The sequence below is a fragment of the Apostichopus japonicus genome, chromosome 16 (assembly GCF_037975245.1).
Source record: "Apostichopus japonicus isolate 1M-3 chromosome 16, ASM3797524v1, whole genome shotgun sequence".
In the NCBI taxonomy this organism is placed as follows: Eukaryota; Metazoa; Echinodermata; class Holothuroidea; order Aspidochirotida; family Stichopodidae; genus Apostichopus; species Apostichopus japonicus.
The window spans coordinates 28,870,581-28,892,296 of record NC_092576.1 but is presented as its reverse complement, the minus strand read 5'-3'; the positions used below and the strand labels follow the sequence as shown (position 1 = coordinate 28,892,296).

General features: G+C 34.6%; 1 protein-coding gene and 1 long non-coding RNA gene across 11 annotated transcripts in view; one reads left to right on the top strand and one right to left on the bottom strand.

The window, feature by feature from the left end:
• Nucleotides 1–21,579, top strand: LOC139982915 (uncharacterized). Its single transcript, XR_011798427.1, has 3 exons — nt 1–1,560; nt 19,184–19,354; nt 20,049–21,579. It is a non-coding gene; the product is annotated as an uncharacterized lncRNA (long non-coding RNA).
• LOC139982900 (uncharacterized) overlaps nt 1–21,716 on the bottom strand; it is a 100,483-nt gene that overhangs the window by 17,050 nt on the left and 61,717 nt on the right. For 3 of the 10 annotated variants that reach the window (XM_071996058.1, XM_071996057.1, XM_071996066.1), the window contains 11 exons: nt 14,586–14,657; nt 14,288–14,359; nt 13,431–13,502; nt 12,878–12,949; nt 12,350–12,421; nt 8,842–8,913; nt 7,794–7,865; nt 6,322–6,393; nt 5,237–5,308; nt 5,063–5,134; nt 4,567–4,638 (listed from right to left, as the gene is read on the bottom strand). The exons of 2 other annotated variants lie outside the window; for them this stretch is intronic. In XM_071996058.1, the coding sequence (XP_071852159.1) occupies nt 4,567–4,638; nt 5,063–5,134; nt 5,237–5,308; nt 6,322–6,393; nt 7,794–7,865; nt 8,842–8,913; nt 12,350–12,421; nt 12,878–12,949; nt 13,431–13,502; nt 14,288–14,359; nt 14,586–14,657 (792 nt within the window). Of the gene's footprint in view, nt 1–4,566; nt 4,639–5,062; nt 5,135–5,236; nt 5,309–6,321; nt 6,394–7,793; nt 7,866–8,841; nt 8,914–12,349; nt 12,422–12,877; nt 12,950–13,430; nt 13,503–14,287; nt 14,360–14,585; nt 14,658–15,351; nt 15,522–16,056; nt 16,228–17,478; nt 17,661–21,716 lie in introns of those variants that run through there. 5 more of the 10 variants (XM_071996059.1, XM_071996061.1, XM_071996063.1 and 2 more) reach the window with 5 other exon arrangements.

The following is a 21,716-nucleotide window of genomic DNA, read 5'->3' as shown; positions in this document are numbered from 1 at the left end:
GTAGAAGCAGAAGCAACAGGATTAAAGGAACGGGGTAGGGAATAAACTGGAGAAGGACAAAGGCAGAAAGTTGTGGAGGAAAAAAAGGGGGTGGAAGATAGTGTGAGAAGAGGAGTGATGGGGGAACAAGGGGAGAAAGAGGGGGAGAGAAGAAAAGATAGTCATGTCTTTCCTGAATGTTTAGCCCATGAGGTTGAATCGTGGGAAGGCGTTGTATCCACTGTCTCTCTCTGCTGATTCGTACTAGGTCAGGACGGCTACCTAATATTTTAATCCCCTTCAGGGACTTGTCGTTAATGGTATTGTTGGGAAGGTTAAACGTTTGAATTCTTCAAGTGAATCCGCAGTTCAAATTTCCCGCAGATGGACTGGCAGCGAATTCCATGAGTGCGTGTCGGAATAGCAGAAACTGTGATTACTAAATGTTCTCGTGCGTGTCACAGGAACAGTAAGTTGATAGCTCTTGGATAAGGTCGTGAAGATATTCGGGTGTATCATACTTCAATGCCCTGTACACCGATATCAAATAATTATATATTATTGATAAAGGTCTGGTTGCACTTTGAAATCAACAGATCAAGGGTATGCCCTCGAATCGTGTGTAGGGCCAGTAATGTAATGTTTCAAATCAAAATCACTAACATCACTAAGTAGTTCAATACAACTGGTAGCAGAAATATCACGTGGGTTATCCACGTGAAAGCTCAAGTCTCCACAAAGGAGAAATGTGAAATTTATGAAATAGAGTTACGGTTAAACCATTTTTGGCAGAAAAGTGGTAGTAGATAGATAGATTACAACCTGAGACAATACTGTAGGCAGATGAAACAGAACACACAGTAGTTCAAACGACTTAAACCCATCTAGAGTTTGAACAGTTGCCTCCAGAACTGTATTAAATATTACATCTATGTCCCTTCCACGTGGCTTTCTGCAAGTTAGGAAAAGTTTGAAACCAATAGGGGTTATCTCATTTTCGATGACCGTGTCATTTTCATTAAGCCATGTCTCAGTTAAGACTGTAATATCAAACGCATGATCAGTGATAAAGTCAAGTACTACACCGGTCTTATTCCTGGCAGATTTACAGTTAAGTTATCGCAGTTTAACACAATCATGAAGAATAACATAGTTGGTTTGCCGATTATGCGATCGAAATCCCGATCGTTGTCCACCATAATGTAGCAATCCATTTCCCTTTAGAATGGAGAGTAAGTTCTCATTAAGCTTATTTATGGTTCCACTGGAACGGAAGCTCAGCAGCTCAGATCTATTATACATAAAGCGATCACTAGAAATGGCTATTGAAATCAGGTAGAGAAGAAAGGATGTGACCACCCAAGTGTGCATCTAGGCAAGTATCTCCATAACCATACAGTTGGAAACGGCGATTGGTAAACACAACACAAATCGCAGAACGGGTACTGCCCTAACAATTACTGACTCACAAATACGATGATCGAATATAACCAGTAAATGTAAGTTAAAGTGGAACAAAGGTCGATATTCATGAAACGAAGAAAGAAGAACGTAACATTAATGAAAGACAAACAATATCTGGTAAGTAGACAGGCAAATTTCCAAAACCAGGAGCGAAAAATAGACGAAGAATGGAGAGATACACAACATTCGTGCGGCAGCTGAAAACAGCGCCTATATATTCAGCGCCCATAAAATATTTTGTGGTAAATGTTTCTACTGTTTGTCGGTGAGGTATTTCAAATGGGTTTAAACGCGTTTATCTAGTGAGGTTTAACTTAACTTGTATACTTTAAAGGAATATGCAGTTTACCATAAAACCTCTTCGTTTTAGCCTTTTAGAATCGATAGCTGCATTTTGCGTGTAATTTAACAAACAACGGTCATATTATACTCTATTCTTCATTGAACTGATCGTTAAATCAACGCACAATGCACTAAGATCACTTGATGAATATGGAAGGAGCAACATTACAATGAGCTTGTACGACGAAAACATTTATATATATATATAAATAGGTAACAAGATATTTCGAGCGTTTACACGGCTCTTCTTCAGTTGTACTAATGAAATGGTATTTAGCTTAGCATGTATGCTCATAAAAGAGAGATCCCTGTTGAGCCCATTGTTGTGTGTGTTGAGGCGTAAGATGGTTTTTAGTTCCCGGTTGCTTCTTTCATGAGCGGTTTTGAAGAAGCCGTATAGAATGACAAATTTGAGGTCAGATAAGTTTTGATTGGGGAAATTAAAATGTTCGGCAACAGGGAAACCTGGGTTATTATTGCGGATACTCAGTTTGTGATTATTGAAGCGGAGTCTGAACTTTGTGCTGGTTTCGCCAATATAGGTTACCTGGCGCACTTGCAAACAATACAGCAGGTAGATGACATTGACTGAGTCGCAACCAAATCTACCAGGTCTCAGAGTAGTGCCTGAGGCCCGGTGGAGGAAAGCGGGGGAGGGGTCGAGGTGTGTGCACACCAAGCATCTAGGTTTGTTACAGGGGATCTTACCACTGTCAGATTCATTACTGGGTGGGGCGAGATTAGTGCGAAGCAGCACTGAGCGGATGTTACGGGATTGTCTATATGCTATGACTGGGGGGCTTTGAAGAGTTCAGCTATTGTGGGGTCCGAACCTAGAGTGCCCCAAGATTGTTTGATTTCATTCAAAAGGGGCGAAGGGAGGGGTGGTAGGTGACAACGAGGGGTAGTCTATCAGAAACAGATTTTTTACGATAGGTAAGAAGACTAGATCGTTGTAGGGACAGAACCCGTTTGAGGTGGAAGTTAAGTATTCGGTATGGGTATCCCCTTTGAAGGAAAAAATCAAACAGTTCAATGACCTTATTAAGAAAAGTTTGGTCATGTGAGCAGATACGCCAGTATCTGAGTAACTGGCTGTAGACAATGGAATTTTTGGTGTGGCGGGGATGAACACTATTAAAGTGGAGATAATAGTGCCTATCAGTGGGTTTGGCATACACCGATGTCTCTATTTTGTGATCATCGATCATGACGAGCACATCGAAGAAGGGGATTTGCTTAGTGGACAGTTCGGTGGTAAACTTTATGGAATCGTGAAAATCATTGGCAAACGTGAAAAAGTTGTCAAGTTCTTGTTCGCCCTTATCCCATAACATAAAAATATCATCTTACGCCTCAACACACACAACAATGGGCTCAACAGGGATCTCTCTTTTATGAGCATACATGCTAAGCTAAATACCAATAAGGTTTAGTTTCTTCCATTTCATTAGTACAGTGGTTTTCAACCTTGGGCTCGCGGGCCCATTTGGGCCCGCGAAGCCGATTTTGTGGGCTCGCGAGCATTACCCCAGTAATGATTAAAAATTGTGGCACGTAAAGTACTGGTGATGACTAATGTCGGCATTTATCTGGGCTTTAAGGCGTTTTGGTACCAGTAGTAATAAAAACAAAAATAATTTAGTACTAACATGCCTTTATACGACTAGCCATTGATCGACCAATCTTCTAATTATCGGTTAATAATAGGTCAAAGATCCGAAGAAAAAAAGTGGATCATATTTGTCTACACTTGTAAAAATTGCGATAATTCGAAGGAAAGGGCTGTAGTAGAATCCTTCTATTTTCAATACAATTAACCGTTAATTGTATTGGAAATAGAAGCATCCTTCTACAGCCCTTTCCTTCGAATTATCGCAATTTTTACAAGTGTAGACAAATATGATCCACTTTTTTTCTTCGGATCTTTGATCTATTCTGCCTCGAATATGAGCAATAATTGGAATAACTTATACAGCGTGATATCTATACAGTCCGACACTTCTATCAGTTCTCCCGTTCTATTGTCAATACACAAAGTATTATTACGTTCTCTTTTTTTCTTAATTTCGAAATATATCTCCTTTAATACTACTGGGCCTCATATGCACACGTCAAACGGTTTTGCTGCTTTTTTATTGCATTGTTCATCTCCATTTTTCTGCATTATTCTGATAGTGATAACGGTCACACATTTCTTATGAAACCAGTGTACCATTGAGGGTTGCAAGAAATCTTTGAGATAGGCTCTAATTGGGCAGTACCTGTCATCTGATCACGGAGCAACATACATAGCTCTGATTGAGTCCCCGGGTCACTTGTGTCAAGAATACACTAATAAACGCTGTGAAATTGATTTTATGAAGTTGATAACTTTGCAGGGTAGGGTATGGGCTCGCGAGGACGGCTCGGAAGACGAATTGGGCTCGTGATCGAAAAAAGGTTGAAAACCAAGGCATTAGTACAACTGAAGAAGAGCCGTGTAAACGCTCGAAATATCTTGTTACCTATTTAACGTTCTAAGTAATAAAGTTGGAAATGAAAGTATCGTTTTTTAAAAAAAAAATTTCTTGTGGATATTCTTAACTTTCCAACACACGACATCGGACATATATATATATATATATATATATATAATATATATATATATATATATATATATATATATATACATACATATACATATATATAGACATATATATATACATATATACATACGCTACAGCGTATAGGACAGTCAGTACTAGAAGTGATAATAATTAAGTAATTTAGCTTTATTACACTGTTTTCAATGCCGGTGTGTTGCTGAAGAGACCGTCTGGTATTTCTGACAGCTTGTTACCTTGAAAATCTCTGTGAATGGAAAAAAATGATATAATGTGCTAAATGAAATGTAAATGAACTTTTGTTTTGAGGAACAACATGTCGCAGTAAAGGAAAAATTACAGACATGCAATCATTAAAAAAATGAAAATTATCTGTTAATGAATATTATATATATATTAGTATTAAAACTTCTAATTAAACTTTATAATCGGAATAACAATAGTTTTTGCAATTCTTATTTTGGACGAACGGGAAGAAATCGTGTCTACCATACATTTTTACTTCTTAATATTATATCGTTAATTAAAATCAAGTTTGAATATCGAGACTAATTGATACTACATTGCCAAATATTTGGATATATAACCCCTTTGACATCAAACGTAACCCCATTGAACGATAAACTCTTTTAACTTTAAAAATCAATTGTTCGAGTGAAGGATAAGCTTACACATGTTTAAGATGTGGTGTATTCGCAAACAAATCCTTTGGTATTTCTGTGATAAAATTTTGAGATAATTCTCTGACAGAAGAAAAGACAAAAGAAACAAATTTAAGTTCCAGCATAACTGATTATCAAACATGTTTAAATGAAAATATTTAGTAGATAAAAGCGTTTACTTACACACTTTCAATTTGCGTTGTATTTAGCAATAGCCCTTCAGCTATCTCTTTGAGACGATTATTTCTTAAATGTCTGTCGGGAGAGAAATGTTCCCATGGATTATGTTAATTAATCCATCTTTTGGATATCAATGAACATTGAAATATTATCAACGGTAATGTACAATCTAGGCAACATACAAATCCTGTGTTACGAGAATACTATTGACGTACATTCTCCATAAGAATCATCTTCAAGATACGTGATATTAATCGTTCATTTATTATGATATATTTGCCATTTCGATAAAACCTATTACTAAAGTGCACCTCATCATTGTAATCATCGTCATATGTTGTTTTTTCGTTTATGGTAAAACAACGTGCGTTACAGCCGATGTAATCATTCAAATCAAATTCATTACTAATATATAATGATGAGGCAACTGGGTTTGAAACCCGTCAACAATTTTTTGTTTTATACTTAATATACACTGTGCAAAGGTATTGAATATTCTAAAAAGAGTTTTTATTTGCACAACTTTTGATCAAGGAGCTTTTGTCCAAACGAATGACCGTTCATATCTAAAACAGGTTACCATAATCTTTGAGGGTACCTGTAATTTTATAACACAAAAATGGTCACAATAGTTTTGCTGATCGTGTCATTTAAATTCATATCAGGCCACAGGTGCAGTCTTGACAGAGAACGCAAAAAATTCAACCGTAAAAGGCCATCAATGACAATTATGCATTAAAGATATATTTCATAAACTAATAGGACCAGAGGAAGTATTTGTATTAAGATCATGTACATTATGTAGAAATGGAAGAAATAAAAGAAACAAGAGATAATTACTGTGAGAGATAAACCTTCAAGCCAACAGATTTTACATGTTCTTACTACCTTACTTCCTACTACGTGATAATGTGTAATGAACACAATTAAAAAACTTCCAAATAGTTCCAAATCAATTCGCTGAATAAACGGCAAATATTTACTCTCATGGTCTCTGTTAATATGGATTCTCGTGTTTTTAAATTAAATATATGCTTTCATTTACTTCTTGATGTGTAGAATAATTCACAAAAGGTTCAAATGCTTACAACTTAATTAGACTTGGATTCCCGTCAAATATTCCGCTGTCCAGGTTTGTAATGTAATTATCCTCAAAGAACCTGAAAGATGTTAAACAAACCGGTTGAAATCTTTCTCAAGAAATGCTTTAGTTATCAAGAGCTGTATTCGACTCAACTTATTACGAGTGCAAACAGATTATAATAGTTCCAAATTTGACCGAGTCAAATACCATTTCCATACATTGGAATTTCTTGGCATTCCTAGTATCATCTTATGTTGGTCAAGTACAATTGATTACTCGACCACATATATACCAACCAGTGTTCAGTACCATAAACACTATATGGTGGTTACTTTCTGTGCTACGTGGTTTATGCTTAATCAGATACTGCCATAAAGCAACAATATATTTTGTTTGGATTACTATAACTGTAAACTGAAATATGCTGTACATTAAACTTCAGTTCATACAATTTAGGGGGTTAATGGGAGACACGAAGTGTGTTATATTATTTAATATGGTCTGCAATGCTCAATGAAAATATTTAACTATAACAAAATATAACAATGTGTTATACATGTGAGTTATATTCTAAGTTAAAACCAGAGAGAAAACAGAACCTTGGGGTAAGATGTTTAATCTTTAGTATTGCTTTTTCAACTGACACCACCTATACTAATGTATATTATGCAGTTCCAGCTATGCAGTATAACAAATATTATACAAACTCATTACTGTACACAGAGCAGTACTCCTTACCCATTGGCTTAATTATATGCATATTTAACAATCATTCTAACGGGAATTATTAAGGGAAAATTGTCACATAACAGTTGTGTTGGTGTCACTAAAAAAGACTATCACATACAATGTGTGTATAAGTTTATGCCATTGTACCAACTAATGACAGATTCCCCTAACCCCCAATAAAAAAAATCAAATCTATATAGTAATAGTAACATAACTACTATTGGCAGAACTATGCCAAAACTATATCCAGTGAACCCAAGTCTAGGGAATTATACTGAAATAGAGCCCGACAGGCTTTATTTATTTAAGGTATTTTTAGCTTAAAGCTATCAAGCTGTAATATTACATACTTTACATGCATTCTCAACATGAAAGCAAAACAATAGGTTTTATGCAATTTGTTAGAAACGGTCACTTAACTTTAATTGATCCGGAGATGCCTCATATCAATATCATTTTTTTCAAATGTAGTAGGCTATGCATCACATGTAACAACATCTACCAAGCAGGCGTAAGTCATCTTAGAAATAATTTGGCAAAAAATAGTCTTCTGTTTGAACTCAACCATGCTATGATATTTGTGCCTTCATACACCATTTAACAGTAGATTACATGCTAGGCTTACACTGTCTTAATTTAAAATACAATATGGAACATATGCAACCCTACGCAAATGACCTACCTAGTAATAGCTGTAACGTCCCTTAATATTTGTTAATAATATTTATCGTCATCAATGATACTTACAAATTCTCAAGATTAGTCTTGTTTTCAGTCAGATCAGAGGGAATGTGAGATATTTTGTTTCTTGAAAAATCTCTGTAGAGAAGTGAATATAATCTTTGAATCTTTTGTGACGTGGGATTGAATCTATCAATTGAGTCAAATTAAATCCAAAAGCTGACCGTAATTGATAGTATCCTATACAAAAAATAATAATAATAATACTGTAGCAAAAAAAAGTCATTGTTCAATAGTTTTCTAATTACTATAAGCCATCAATTAAAACGTCTTTTTATCCCATTACGAGAACATTTCAGTTCCATAAAAAAAATGTGATAAGGGTTATATCGAATTAAATTTATGTAATGATGATATCTGAGTTTTCTCTTTTCATGTTTCATTTATGGATACTGAAATATTAATAAACATTGAAACAAAACCCGCTAATCGGAAGTTAGTCCCGTTTATATGGAGTGTTAGGTCCAAAGTAGTGTGAGCTAGGAGTGTTAGCTCGGGAGATAACGCCGCATGCCTTCCAATCACAAGGTCCCCCCCCCCCCAGTTCGAGTCACTCCGAGATTATTGTATGTCGTACCGTTACAGAGTTGTTGACAATTCATAATCATGGACGTTAAATATGAATCTAAGAGACTGACTTCTGTCAGCTTGCGGCTTTCATAAGCCACTGATGGCTTCTTCGCGAGTTCCTGCTTGCAGGAGGATCTAAAATAATACGTACGAACATACATACATACATGCAATATACTAATTTTAATCTCGCTCTAAGATAAAATAATAAGTAATTCGAGGAAGTTGAAAGTCTATATATACTTTCAACTTGTATAAATAAACGTATTTATGTATATATATCAAAATATTAGCATGCTTTGTAAGAACTAAGTTCGAGGTACTTTCAAGATAGTAAATCGATATTAGATGACATCCATCATACTTTTCGTAAGTCAAGAAAGAATTAACAGACAAAGTGTAGTTATTAAACAATTATCATGTTTTAAAACTCAGTCCCTATTGAAATGACAACAAAATAAAGAATGCAATATGTGGTACTTGCATGGTTTTTATATCTAATGCAGACGAGAGACACCCCATTGGAATTTCTTCGATGAAGTTTCTTGAAATGTCTCTGTAAATTAACAAAAGTATGTAGGTTTCAATGTCTGGCGTGTGTAACTAGTGCCATTGTCTGGCTGTTTCGTTAATGCGAATTTAAAGTCAACAATTTTCATTATAATAGTTTTATTTACTTTGTTTATAGGCAACAAATTTGCTCATAAATTGTAAGAACACACAAAAAAAGCAATACGTATATTCATATTACACCGATGAAAATATATGTTAAAAGCCAGAATTTTTCTTGCAATAAAGTTTCCAGGAAATGTCTGTAATTTCGAACAGTAGATAATCTAGGCAAAAAATACCGTCTAAAAATGTTATTTATACAGTTTTTAACAAGCATTATAAATGCAATTGTCCGTAAAATAACTGTATGACGACCGTCATTATTTACTATATTTTATGTAAATTAAACAATCTGAAAACATTATTTATACATTTTTTTCCTTGCAATATGTCTTTTTTCCTGCAAATAACTATATGGTTACTGTTATGTTGCTGTATCTCCTAGGTAAATATGTCTTAAATGTTACATTTCCTTGTTCCTTACAATAAATGGGTTCGTTGTCTGTAAAATTACTTGAGTTTGACGATTATTTAACATAATATTCGGAGTATATATACAATTTATAAATTTAAGAGCAAATATACAGTCTATAAATTTAATTGAAACATTTTCTTCTTAAAATATTAGTGTATTTTCCTGTAAAACTACTGTATGGTCGCTGTGATTATAGCGACTATGTTAAATAGAAAGACATATGAACAAGGTCAAGGAGTGTCACATTAATCTTCAGATAAAAGGGGTTTAATTTAAATTTTCTGTTATATTCACACTTAAAGTCAAAGAGTTTACCTAAAGTCATTCTATTAATTACAAAGCTGACATGCTACATAACATGTATGCAACTGCAAATTTACCGCCTGCATACCCAACATGTATCAATTACAGTTGTTATCACTTCTGCTTGTCTGGTGGAATTACTAATTATCAGTGAGGTTATAAAAGAAAAAGAAGACAAATTATTGTTCTCTGAAACTTTTATTAAACAATTTCAAAACTTGTTCAAACATACTTTTGAAAGCCAAAAGCTTAATTCATACATAAGACACAGGGTCTTAAGGCAGGCGCTGATTATGGGGTTGGGATTCGATGGGTGATCCAGCGTCTTTTTTGAGAGACGAAAACAAAAGTTTTGAAATACATACCATACTTTCATTGTATGGAAATGTACTGATAATTCCGAATGTGGCCATATTTGTCTCTTGAGCCACTTCAGGAAATCCTAGATCAGCCACTGAAAGTGTTCACAATTAACTGATCATAAAACACTAGCTTTATAACTGTATACTTGTTCCACTCCTGCTAGTTCCTAACACTTCCTATTGCTCTACAACAAGGGTTCTTTCTCTAAGTTACAAATGCACTTGATGTATGCAAAAATTACTCAATTTCACTGCATTGTGGGACTACAGGCAGTAGTCTTCACTATTCATTGCTTCACTTTCACGCTTTCTGCATCCGTCATCCACTGCTGCTTTAAATGCAGCCCTGTTGCAATAACGGCAGATGGTGTTTGGACTTGACCTTTCTTATCCAGTCCGTAAAGTACCTTCTGAACGAACTCCCGCGTAACTTCACACATTGACACAGATAGTTCAGTTCTAAGACATAGAATAACTTGAAGCAAACCCAAGAGCCTTTAAAAGGGTATGCTGCTCTAATCAATGTCAATCCACCACAACGAAAATGGGATGGGCACCATCCCGATCACTCATTATTAAGACAAAAAGCTGACAATTTTCAAGTCCCTCCAAGTATTTCGGCATGTTGGTACCAACCTTCAACCAACAGAAAAAGTGGCTAAACATAACACTTTCTCCTAAAACTTTTCCAATTTGTTTGCAAACAAATGCAACAGAACTTGTATATCAAAGAAGGTAAGCTCATTGAAATTCATTGCAAACCTAGGCTTAAAACTGTAAATTTGCCTAAAGTCAGCCTAGGCTACAGTCTGAAACGACTTACACCAAGGACAGTGCCTACATAAACAAAAACAGATTTATGTTGGAGGCATAACAAATAGGCCTAGCCTAACTTAGTAGCAGTTGGGCCTAACGTTATCATATGCGTAGCAGTTAGTACTAGCAGGCCTAGCCTAGTGTCAGGCTTTGCAAATACAAAAACTGACAAAGGTTGCCAACGGGATAGTCTAGGTTAAATTTCTATCATAAAACTTTGCATAAACACACAAAAAGAACTTTTTTAAAGGCGGTTCGCTCATTTTTAGGGCAGTAATTCAGAGGACGGTAAAATTCATGACAACCGGTTTATTGAAGGCTTAGCCTAAGCAAGGCCATAACGTTAGCCTTCGAACAGGACTTTTCATTAATGTGAAGTAATGCACAGCTCTGTTCGACGGCTAGCATCAGGTAGGTTTATACATTGGTAACGTTACACCTACCCTAACCTTGAACCTCGCCCTGATACTAGTGTTAGCCCAATTTATGTTAAGGCAATGACACGTACTTTAATATTTCAATGAAATTAGGTCAGGCCTTTCTACATCACAATCATCAAAACAAACGTTTAAATATAATATTCAGTGATATAAGCTTCTATTCTGTTAAGTTTTCTTTGACCAACGCATCCATTCTTTCTAGACTGATGTAAAGGTTTACGACATTGAGCTTAATGTTAAAATAACTTCAAATTTAGCATGTCGATTACGTCACTGAATTCAACCAGGAATGTAGTTACAAGTTAGCAAGTGATATATTATATTGACAGCCGGCTAACCAGGATGCGGGTTGGCTGCTTGATTTTTAACCCAAATAGTGTCACTTTGCGGTAACCAGGATTACTTCACCAAGGCGTTCTTTTAAGTGTAAATACTCGTCCTCTGGACGCTTGAAATGTAAAACTTAAGCAGAGAACAACTCTAGAAACAATCAACCTGGTAATTGTTGGTTGAATTGCATTCATTTTTAGCATACGGTAATGTTCCTGCACGATGGAGTTTCTAACTTCAGGTAAATTTCCGCTAAACATTTTTTTATGATGTAAATTATGATGTAAACTACATGACATATATGATAATAAACGGTACATGCATTCTCAATATGAAGGCAAACAATAGGTTTAATGTCATTTGTTCCAAACTGTCACTTAAATTTTGTTGAACCGTAGATGCCACATAGCAATATCATTTTGCAATGTAGTATGGCTCAGATGGAACAACATCTGCCAAGCAGGCATAAGTCATCTTAGGAATAATTGTCAGCAATATAGCTTGATGATTGAACTCAACCATACTTTGACATTTGTGCCTTCATACATTATTTAACAGTATATTACATGCTAGGCTTGCACTGTGTTAATTTGAAAAACAATATTGAACAATTAATATGTATTAATATTATTTACCGTCATCTATGATACTTACAAAGTCTGAAGTTTAGTCTTGTTTTCAGTCAGATCAAAGGGAAAGTGAGATATTCTGTTTTGGGCAAAATCTCTGTAGAGAAGTAAATATAATTTTTGAATCTTTTTGACGTGGGGTTCAATCCATCAATTGAGTCAAATTAAATACAAAAGCTGACCTTGATTGATTGTTTCCTGTATAAAATATATTACTGTAGCAAACAAAAATCATTGTTCAATAGTTTTTTAAATACTATATGCCAACAATTAAGAAGTCTTTCTATCCCATTCCGAGAACATTTCAGTTCCATCCCCAACAAATACTTATGTATGGATACCATCATATTAACATGCTTCTTAAAAACAGTTCTTGATTCTTGCAAGATAGTAAATCGATATCGGATGGCACCAATCATACTTCTCGTAAGTAGTAAAGAATTAACAAACAAAGTGTAATTAATGTGAGATAGTTAAAAATTTATCATGTTTTCAAAAATTAGTTCATGTTGAAATGAAAGAAACTTTAATGATTGCAATATGTGGTACTTGCATGGTTCTTATATCAAATGCAGACGAGAGACACCCCGTTGGAATTTCTTTGATGCGGTTTCTTGAAAAGTCGCTGTAAATTAACCCCCCAAAATGCAGGTTTTAATGTATGGCGTGTGTTATAAGAGCCATTTACGGGCTGTCTCGTTAAAGCAAATTGAAAGTGAAACAAATTCAATGATTAGTTTTGTATTTGCTTTGTTTACAAGGCAACACATGTGCTCAGACATTGTATGTACACAAAAATTGCATTACATTCATGCACACTAGAATCGATTGTATGATCTGATAACCAGATATTTACTGGACAAGACTAGTTTATCTGCAAGCTAAGCTTGAAAATAGATAAAAAAGGGAACTTGTAGAAAAACATATTTCCTATATGTAAGCTAAGCTACGGAAATATATTACAGAAAAAAGGAACTTCTAGAGAATCGTATTTCTTAAATAATAAGTAACGATTCTCAACGACATCTGGAGATAACGACGGTGAACTTGTCATTTAGAGAAGCTTTAAGGATTGTTCGCGAAACTGAGTAAATAAGAAAACATACACTGTCTGCAGGTTTACTTTAGATTCGAGTAAATCAACCGGAATGGTAGCAATCCCGTTGATAGAAAAAGCTCTGTTAAGAGAAAATGGTATAAGAAATGTATAAATCAATTCAGTGATTTCACAAAATCACGGCTTGTGATATTGTGTGTGATGAAGGTCGGACACATGGCAGGGTTCACATGCATGTTCTTGCCTTCAGCTCTTTTTTAAGTGGTGGTAGTTCTTTACGGTTGTTTGTTTGTTTTTGTTTTTACTCTTTCAGTATTGCTTTACTTAGATTACACATTCTATTTTTGTGTATATTGCATTACGACTTTTTGACCAAACGAGTTAGCTTTTGCTGGAGTACACAAACAAGAACTTACAAGACGGACATAGCAAATGTTGGGAGTACATATGGGCTGCTATTATACTTGTACGTGATCTATGAATATATTACAGCACGGTACAGAACAGGGAATTCCCATGGACTTGCGTGACCATGCAATGTCATATCTGATGGTTACTACACCGTGCAGAATTACCATGGCTAAATCGAACGTGAAATCGCAAAGAAAAGGCCAGATCAAGTTAAATAGGTCAGACGGGGAGGAATATTGTGCAGACAGCGTATATAATATAGTTGGACCCCGATGACTAGAACATCTTTTTTCTATTCCTTACTTACAAATTAATTAGAAAACAATATATACACGGACACGTTACAACAGAATGTTGCTTGAAATAGAAACTTCATTTCAACTTTAGCCAATGTTCTACTTTATATTCTGACCTTGTTGAACGTTTCGTAAAGTAAAATGTTGCCTCTGATTTTAAACAAAGATTTCAAAGGGAATTAAACTTTAAAAAACTTACACGTTTTCAATATTGTTCAGACTTGAAAATAATCCACTTGGAATCGCTATTATTCGGTTCCTTGTAAAAATTCTGAAAGTATACAGAACAAAAGCTTCATGGGTTTCATTACCTTCATTGACTTCAAGTAGCCTAAGGAAACTTCGGAAGAAGTGAAAACGTATCACATTTCGAATTTGTATTATTATATCTTGAAATCATGTTTAATCTCCTTCATATTAAAGATTATTGTAATTTATGGTAAAAATCAAAGTAACATCAAGCAATATAATGCAAGGTTTACTCTCTGATTGCGTACATAGATGTCATGTTGACTGTCCATTGGAACGTTTCAGGTGGTATGCCAGTAATCATGTTTCTTGATATATTTCTGTCAGTAATAAAATATCAAAAGCATAAATTAATTCCCAACGAATGTGAGCAATTTCTGATAAAGTCATTACTTGTTAAAATATCTGGTGCCACAATTGGTATTATGTAATGTATTCAATAACTTCATCAATTGTTATTAGTGAAGAGCCAAGGGGGCGGATGACAGAAGTCCAGTTTTCTGTCTAGAAAGAATTATAATACTACTACTACAAAGGTATACCTTTTACAATCTCACACAAAGTATTTATTAGCAAAATCGTACGTTAAGAGCTACCTCTATACACCTACCTATAGTCTAAATGTACCTCAGAATGCACAGCGTATACTTTTTCCAGTTAGAACCCTGCCTTACATTGGAGTCGGCACCAATGTCCCAGGGCAGAGTAAACTACTTTAAATACTGTTTATATTCCTTGATTTGGTGATGTCACCAAATCAGATCCCTACAGAGATCAGTCTGGGGTTTGAACAAAATCAAAACAGCAATAACAACAAAGAACCATTTCACGTATAATCTTTATTTTGAGGAAGGAGCAATATCCTTTGAATGTATGCGCACGTGACTGACTGTCACTGCTCTTTATAGACATCACCAAAACGAAAACAGATGGGTTAAGCATTCATGTAGATAAACGGAAAATTGACATTGTAGTATTTGTGAGCTAATATTACTCTAAATTTCTATATAATACCTAGTTACCAACAGGGCCCGTGCATAATCGTTCTTAATCTTACATTTCCGTTGCATTGTGAGGTAACGTGGGTATTACATTCAAACCTCTTAACGAACAGTCAACGAGGTAAAATGTATCCAGCGTTTGATGACAGTCACACGTATGATTGGCCCCGCAAGCGGTTGGTTCTGTTGAACACAAAACATGAAAACAAACAAGAAATATTTCTCAGCAAAGTATATAAATTTTGCAGGAAAGTTCGATAACTACGGTGAATCTTGCTTTCTCCAAACAAGATAGTCTTTACCATGTTCATAAATAGTTTGCTCAGTTAATAAAGAAGATAAAATTAAATTCAAGACATTAGTTTGGGGAATTTTCATGATTTCTATTCTATAATATGATAAACGTTTGTCAACAATGTATCATTATTGTTAAATAATTCGCTGCCATATCAACATATCTACATCCGTATATCTTGCTCGATAGTGTCATGAAGCGTGCAAAATATAGAACAAAATAACTGATTTTTTTCCCTCAAGTTTATACTTTTTAAACTTTGCTTCTTAGTTTTTATTCGTACGCTTACGCCATTTCCTGATGTAGACACTTACTAATGTATATAATCATATGTATTCTTTAAACATAGCAAACAAAACTGGCGTTTCAAAAATATCTGTACTAACCTATTCATGATTATAGAGTGGGCATTGAATAACTTACTCGTTTCTTTTCTTACATCTAGTTGATTATACTGCAGGGAGTCATCGATTGTCGTTCTATGAACGTAGCAATATGACATTACCAGGAGCCAGAACCACATTTTGCCACGTGCTATCACATACAACCAGGAAACAATTTCACTTGCCACTGAACCATTTGCAACATACTGTTCTGTAAATAAAGATCATTTAATATGAAACTGAAATATTTAAAGAGTCTACGTGGTACTTGTTTTCATTTTTTCTAGGAGTTTCGATAACTATATGTGCTTTTACTCTCAGTTGGTTCACTTAGATGGTCGTTATAACGTAATAAGAAGCTCAAACGTAGATGGCACTGTCATTAAACATACGTTTGAATAAGAAACAAGTAAGATTGTTTTGTAGTTCTTTGCTTAAAATCACAATGTTATGAATATTGTAAGCTAAAGTATTTCACTTCCCGATTTTTTCTTTAGTTGTAATGAGGTTCAATACTATACTGTTGGGTGTATCAACCTTTTGGCAAGTTCAAATAATTACATTGTTTTGGAGCACAAATGTGATTTTCTTTGAAGTAGGTACGACATTTGTTTTAAGTTTAATCTCTTTGATTATATATTCCCTGTGCAGATAAGCCTATCTTTAACCACTAGTTAAACCTATTATAAAGAATCAATGCTTCATTGAATCAGTTCCTGTTACAATAGATAGCCAGAAAATATAATATAACGTAACTTGTGAATGTGGAAAGAAAGGAAAAGGCTGTAGAATGAACGGGGAGGAGAGGGGGAAGGAGACATTAAAAAGGCAGAGATGGTTAAGCCATTCTCTTCTAAGATATTGAGACCATGTGGTTAGATGGTGCAAAGGCTTTGTATCCACAAACGTTCTTTGCTGCGGTAAACTGTTTCGGGCGCGGTTGCCTTGAAGGATCGTGTCCGATATACTGTTGTTCGGAAGGGAAAACAATTTGCTAACAGGTTTTTCTCTCTCAATATTGTGTTGTGTTAGTCTTATTTCAACAACTACAGCTACGTAACGGTACATTCGTATGAACGTATGTGTTAGAGGTGTTCTTTTTCATCTTTGATCACTTACTAGACAATAACTTGATAAAGTTGCTCCATCTTACGATGGCGGTAAACTTCATCACTAGAACTCTGTTTTCGAAATGAAGATACATTAAATTTAATAATAATCGTACTCCTGCTCTTAGCAAAATCTATTACCTTTTTTATGTATTTACTTCCCGTTGCTATTATTCGATCTTTCGTTAGTAATGTCTACAAAAAGATCCACAATAACAATAACAAGCGGAGGAATCACTATCATGAAAACTATCCAGTTTTCTGTTCGTAGCGTCATACCAGCACGAGGACGATTGATAAATGAAATTTGACGTATTAAGATCAATTCAACTTTGTAAAATTTTGAAACTCACCTAACGACGAGTAACGAAAAGTTGAATCTTCATCAATATGAATCAGTATTTTCAAAGACAAAACCGTTACTTAGTCCACATCAACGGAAAGGCACACGTCTGGTACGAAGCCAACGAATTTATACGGACAGCAATTAAGTGCATCTTTATCAGATACGTTTGTAAAGGAAATAAACAGCATGTATTTTGTCGTTATATGTTATGGTTTAATAACGTTAGTTATGAAGGTACAGACACAGTTCCGCTTTCGTCTGTATTTGCTTTCAACTTCGTTCCTCCATTAAACCAGATAGCTGCTTTTGTGAATTCAAACAAATCAATGTTAGAACAATGTTAGAATATATATATATATATATATATATATATATATATATATATATATATATATATATATATATATATATATATCTATATCTATCTATATCTATATATATAAATATATATATATATATCTGGTCATGCGATGGGTTGCAGAACAATGTATGTTGAACTGTTGTGTTTCATGCATGAAGCTTCAAAATAAACGTTCAATACAAGTGACAGAAGCCAAAAGGGCTAGAAGTCTTTTACAGCAGGTACTCACAGTGCTTCCAATGCTTGTGTGTTCTACAAGAGATTCTCCGGTAAAAGTGTTATATCGTTTCTCGCCAATTGTCTTAACATGTACTCAAGAACATTCAAAATAAATGTTGCATGGACATGGCTGTTGCCAATCATTTCACAAGATACATGTTTACTGAACAGAACTGATTATAAAAGGATATTTACTGAAAAGTGAAATAAAAGCAACTCCTGTGTACTGGAGTTTTGTGATTAACTTTGTGATCTTTTCACAACAAAATATGTCTGTATTAGCGAAGTTCATCCGCAGGCGAGGGCAGTTCTGATTTTGGACAACGTATTTTACCAGAAGGAACACTATTATAATTATTTGGTGTAGTATATGTTTGCTTGCAAGAGTCTTGCAAGAGTATGTTTGATGTAAGCATTTTGTGAAAGTAGAAGCAGAAGCAACATACTGTGAAGGCAGAAAGTAAAAGTAACATATACTGAGTATTATTTCCTATATAACTACTTAAGCACAAATAGGAAAGTAAAATTAGATGTTAAGGTAAAAAGGTCAATAAACTGGAATGCTAAAGAAGTTTTAGCGACAAAAGGATGATATAGAACCATACTAAATATATGTCACACTGTAAAGTTATTGCTACAAAATTATTGCTCTAACGGTATTGTTATGTTTGTCCTGCTTCAGGAATATAATTGAATTTTTAATTATCACAGCCTTTATTTCTAAAGGTTTTGATAATTAAAAAAGGCAAGAAGAGAGAGGAAATGTTCGGTTTATACAAGTTTACATGAGACACAAACCCAACCATCATTATTGGTCTATGCTGATAGAGATAAATGTCATGAATAACTTCGACAAAGATATCACAGATTTGATGTCTTAACACATTGTGCTGAAGACTTTGTGGGTCAGAGGAAAGGGTGATAGGAAAAAAGGAACTGTGAACTGGATATTCTTTCTAGAAAGCATACTGACCTCCTCAGAAATCCAGGCTTTTTGGAAAACTCATTTGAATGAATTTTTTTCGATAATCCAGGTAGGTTACAAATTGTGTTTATTCCGTTATTATTATGTCTGTATTGGTGTTCTTTACTTATATATACCGCTTTAAATGATTTCGATCTTTATTTACAGAACAGTATGTTGCAAATGGTTCAGTGGCAAGTGAAATTGTTTCCTGGTTGTATGTGATAGCACGTGGCAAAATGTGGTTCTGGCTCCTGGTAATGTCATATTGCTACGTTCATGGAACGACAATCGATGACTCCCTGCAGTATAATCAACTAGATGTAAGAAAAGAAACGAGTAAGTTATTCAATGCCCACTCTATAATCATCACGATCATTTTATGGTAACAACAAAAAGTTAACCGGAGACCAATGTTTTTTTTAGCTCTTGTATCTTGTCCGAAGAACTATTGTTCGATATACTTCTCTCGAACCCTCCTCCCGTTCCCCACTTTCCCATAGCTCAACCGAATTGCTCGACACCTCTTTCCGTAGGTATCAGCTTTAATAAAACCAGGAAGCCTTAATTTCCTTCTTCAAACTAACTTCTTGAGCGTTTGATTTCAACTTTGGGAAAACAAATTTGTGTAAAGTGAGATACCCCAGAGTTTGCGTGCTCAAGTATATACCAGCATTTCACTCGATTGTAATTAACTGATCGATAGATGACTATTAACTTGACTTATTAATTGCCATTCTATTAGCTGGAACCGCTAAATGATTTTGTTCCAGAATCTTTAGACATAAACTAATACGTCCAAGCTAGTAATATGTGGTCGACTGCAGTGGTTTTGTGTGCAATGTTAAGTAAAGGTAGACAGAAGTGATATGTAGTACGCAAATACAAGGCTCAGTGCTTTCATGTAGATGTAAGATCGAGATCCCCTAGTGAAAATTGGTGATTGTGGTTTTTAGGGAAACAACAAAATCATGCCTGGAAGGCAAACCTATGGCTAATTTAAATTGATTCCTTCATTTTCTATCTCATACAGTTTCAGTCCAGTTCAGCCGGAGGATACACAGCATATGATGAATCCAGTATTAAATTGAAAGAGAACAGAGTTTTGCTGGATATTTTTTAAGGATGCCTCTCCGTCTATTTAATTTTCATTTTATTTGTTTATATTCAATTTTTTGTCATGTATTCTTATATCGTCTTTATATTCTTGTATCGTCTGCGTATCGACATGATTAATATTAAAATGTTTCCTTGTTGATCATATGGTTACATTAATAGGTTTCTACTCTTTAAAGTTACATCGATTATGTTTACATATCGATCTTTACCATTCATCATGACATTGAATTTATCGATGATATCAATTTAATTATCAGCATGTAAACATAATAAGTTAATAAATGCAATTCTTTAGGTCAATTTCGATCTTAGAGGAATTATTCTGTTCGATTGCTGGTCTACTGAACTTTTCAAGCAATCATTGCCCGAAAAACTAAGAAAAATGTTTGAAATTGTTAAAGTACGACTAATCGCCCTTAATATTGATTGATCTTGATTATTTGTACATTCTGCAAGAGTTCTAGATGGATTTAACAAGATGTATATAATAAGAATACTTATATTATTCAACGTATTCGGTGCGTGCTTGTGAATAATGTTTAATGAAGAACTACGTAGAATATGATCAATATCGTTACATGACGATGCTCTCTTAATTTCACACGAAATAAAGTAAGAATGACATGCCATAATTCAATGGGTATATCTTATTATGAAATTAATATCCCCGCAAAAATACTTGGATGTTTCTGAATGTTACCCCAGCAACTAAACAGGAACGTCAGTCAACGTAGGTCTGAACATCTAGCAGCTCCAGTAGTACAGTACATTATTTGTGCATGAGCTTTCATTTTCGTTTTCCGAATATGAATTAACAAAGAAATGATGTTCTTCAGTGTAAGAGCATAATGGTAAAGTAGCTAAGGTAATTTCAATTTGTTCTAACACAGGTTTCTTAAGTTATCCGCCACCCTCGAACAGAGGTCCAATGCTACAAAAGTGCGAATTTTAGAATTAACCGATGTGAAACGTCTAGCAAATAGATAAAAGAGAACGAATTAGACATAAGATGAAAATTTGTTTTCATGTAAAGTGTGACACCAGATTGTGTTCCTTGGTGAGGTATCGTAAATAAGTTATTTTTGAGCTTTGTACTCATATTTCGTGTTAAGAGACAGGGGAAGTCTACGGTAGAATTAATGCCGTCTCAAATTTAGTCATTATTCCTGTCATTCTTTGTTTATCTTTCAGCAGTCGTTGAGGTTAAACAGTATGTTGTATTACAGACAGTAATAAATTCTTCCGCAATTACGTGCACCCATTAGCCGACTCGATTATAGGCTCATATATACTTTAACGCAAGTCGTTTTCCGTCATTACTGAATTGCAAGACAGAATTGAAACACTCTCATCATCAATGTTTCAAATTATACAAAGATAATCTACCACGATGTCACCAAACAACAGCGACATACAAGTATATTACAAAAAGAAAATTTGCATAAGTCTGAATTAGAGTTAAGAGGGTGTCGGAAATCGACCTAATGAAAGCTTAGCTTAAGAAAAAATGGTAATCATAAGTTCGTGAGTAAAAACTATTGTTTGTATGTACGATAAGAAAAAATAGATTATAGAAAACTTT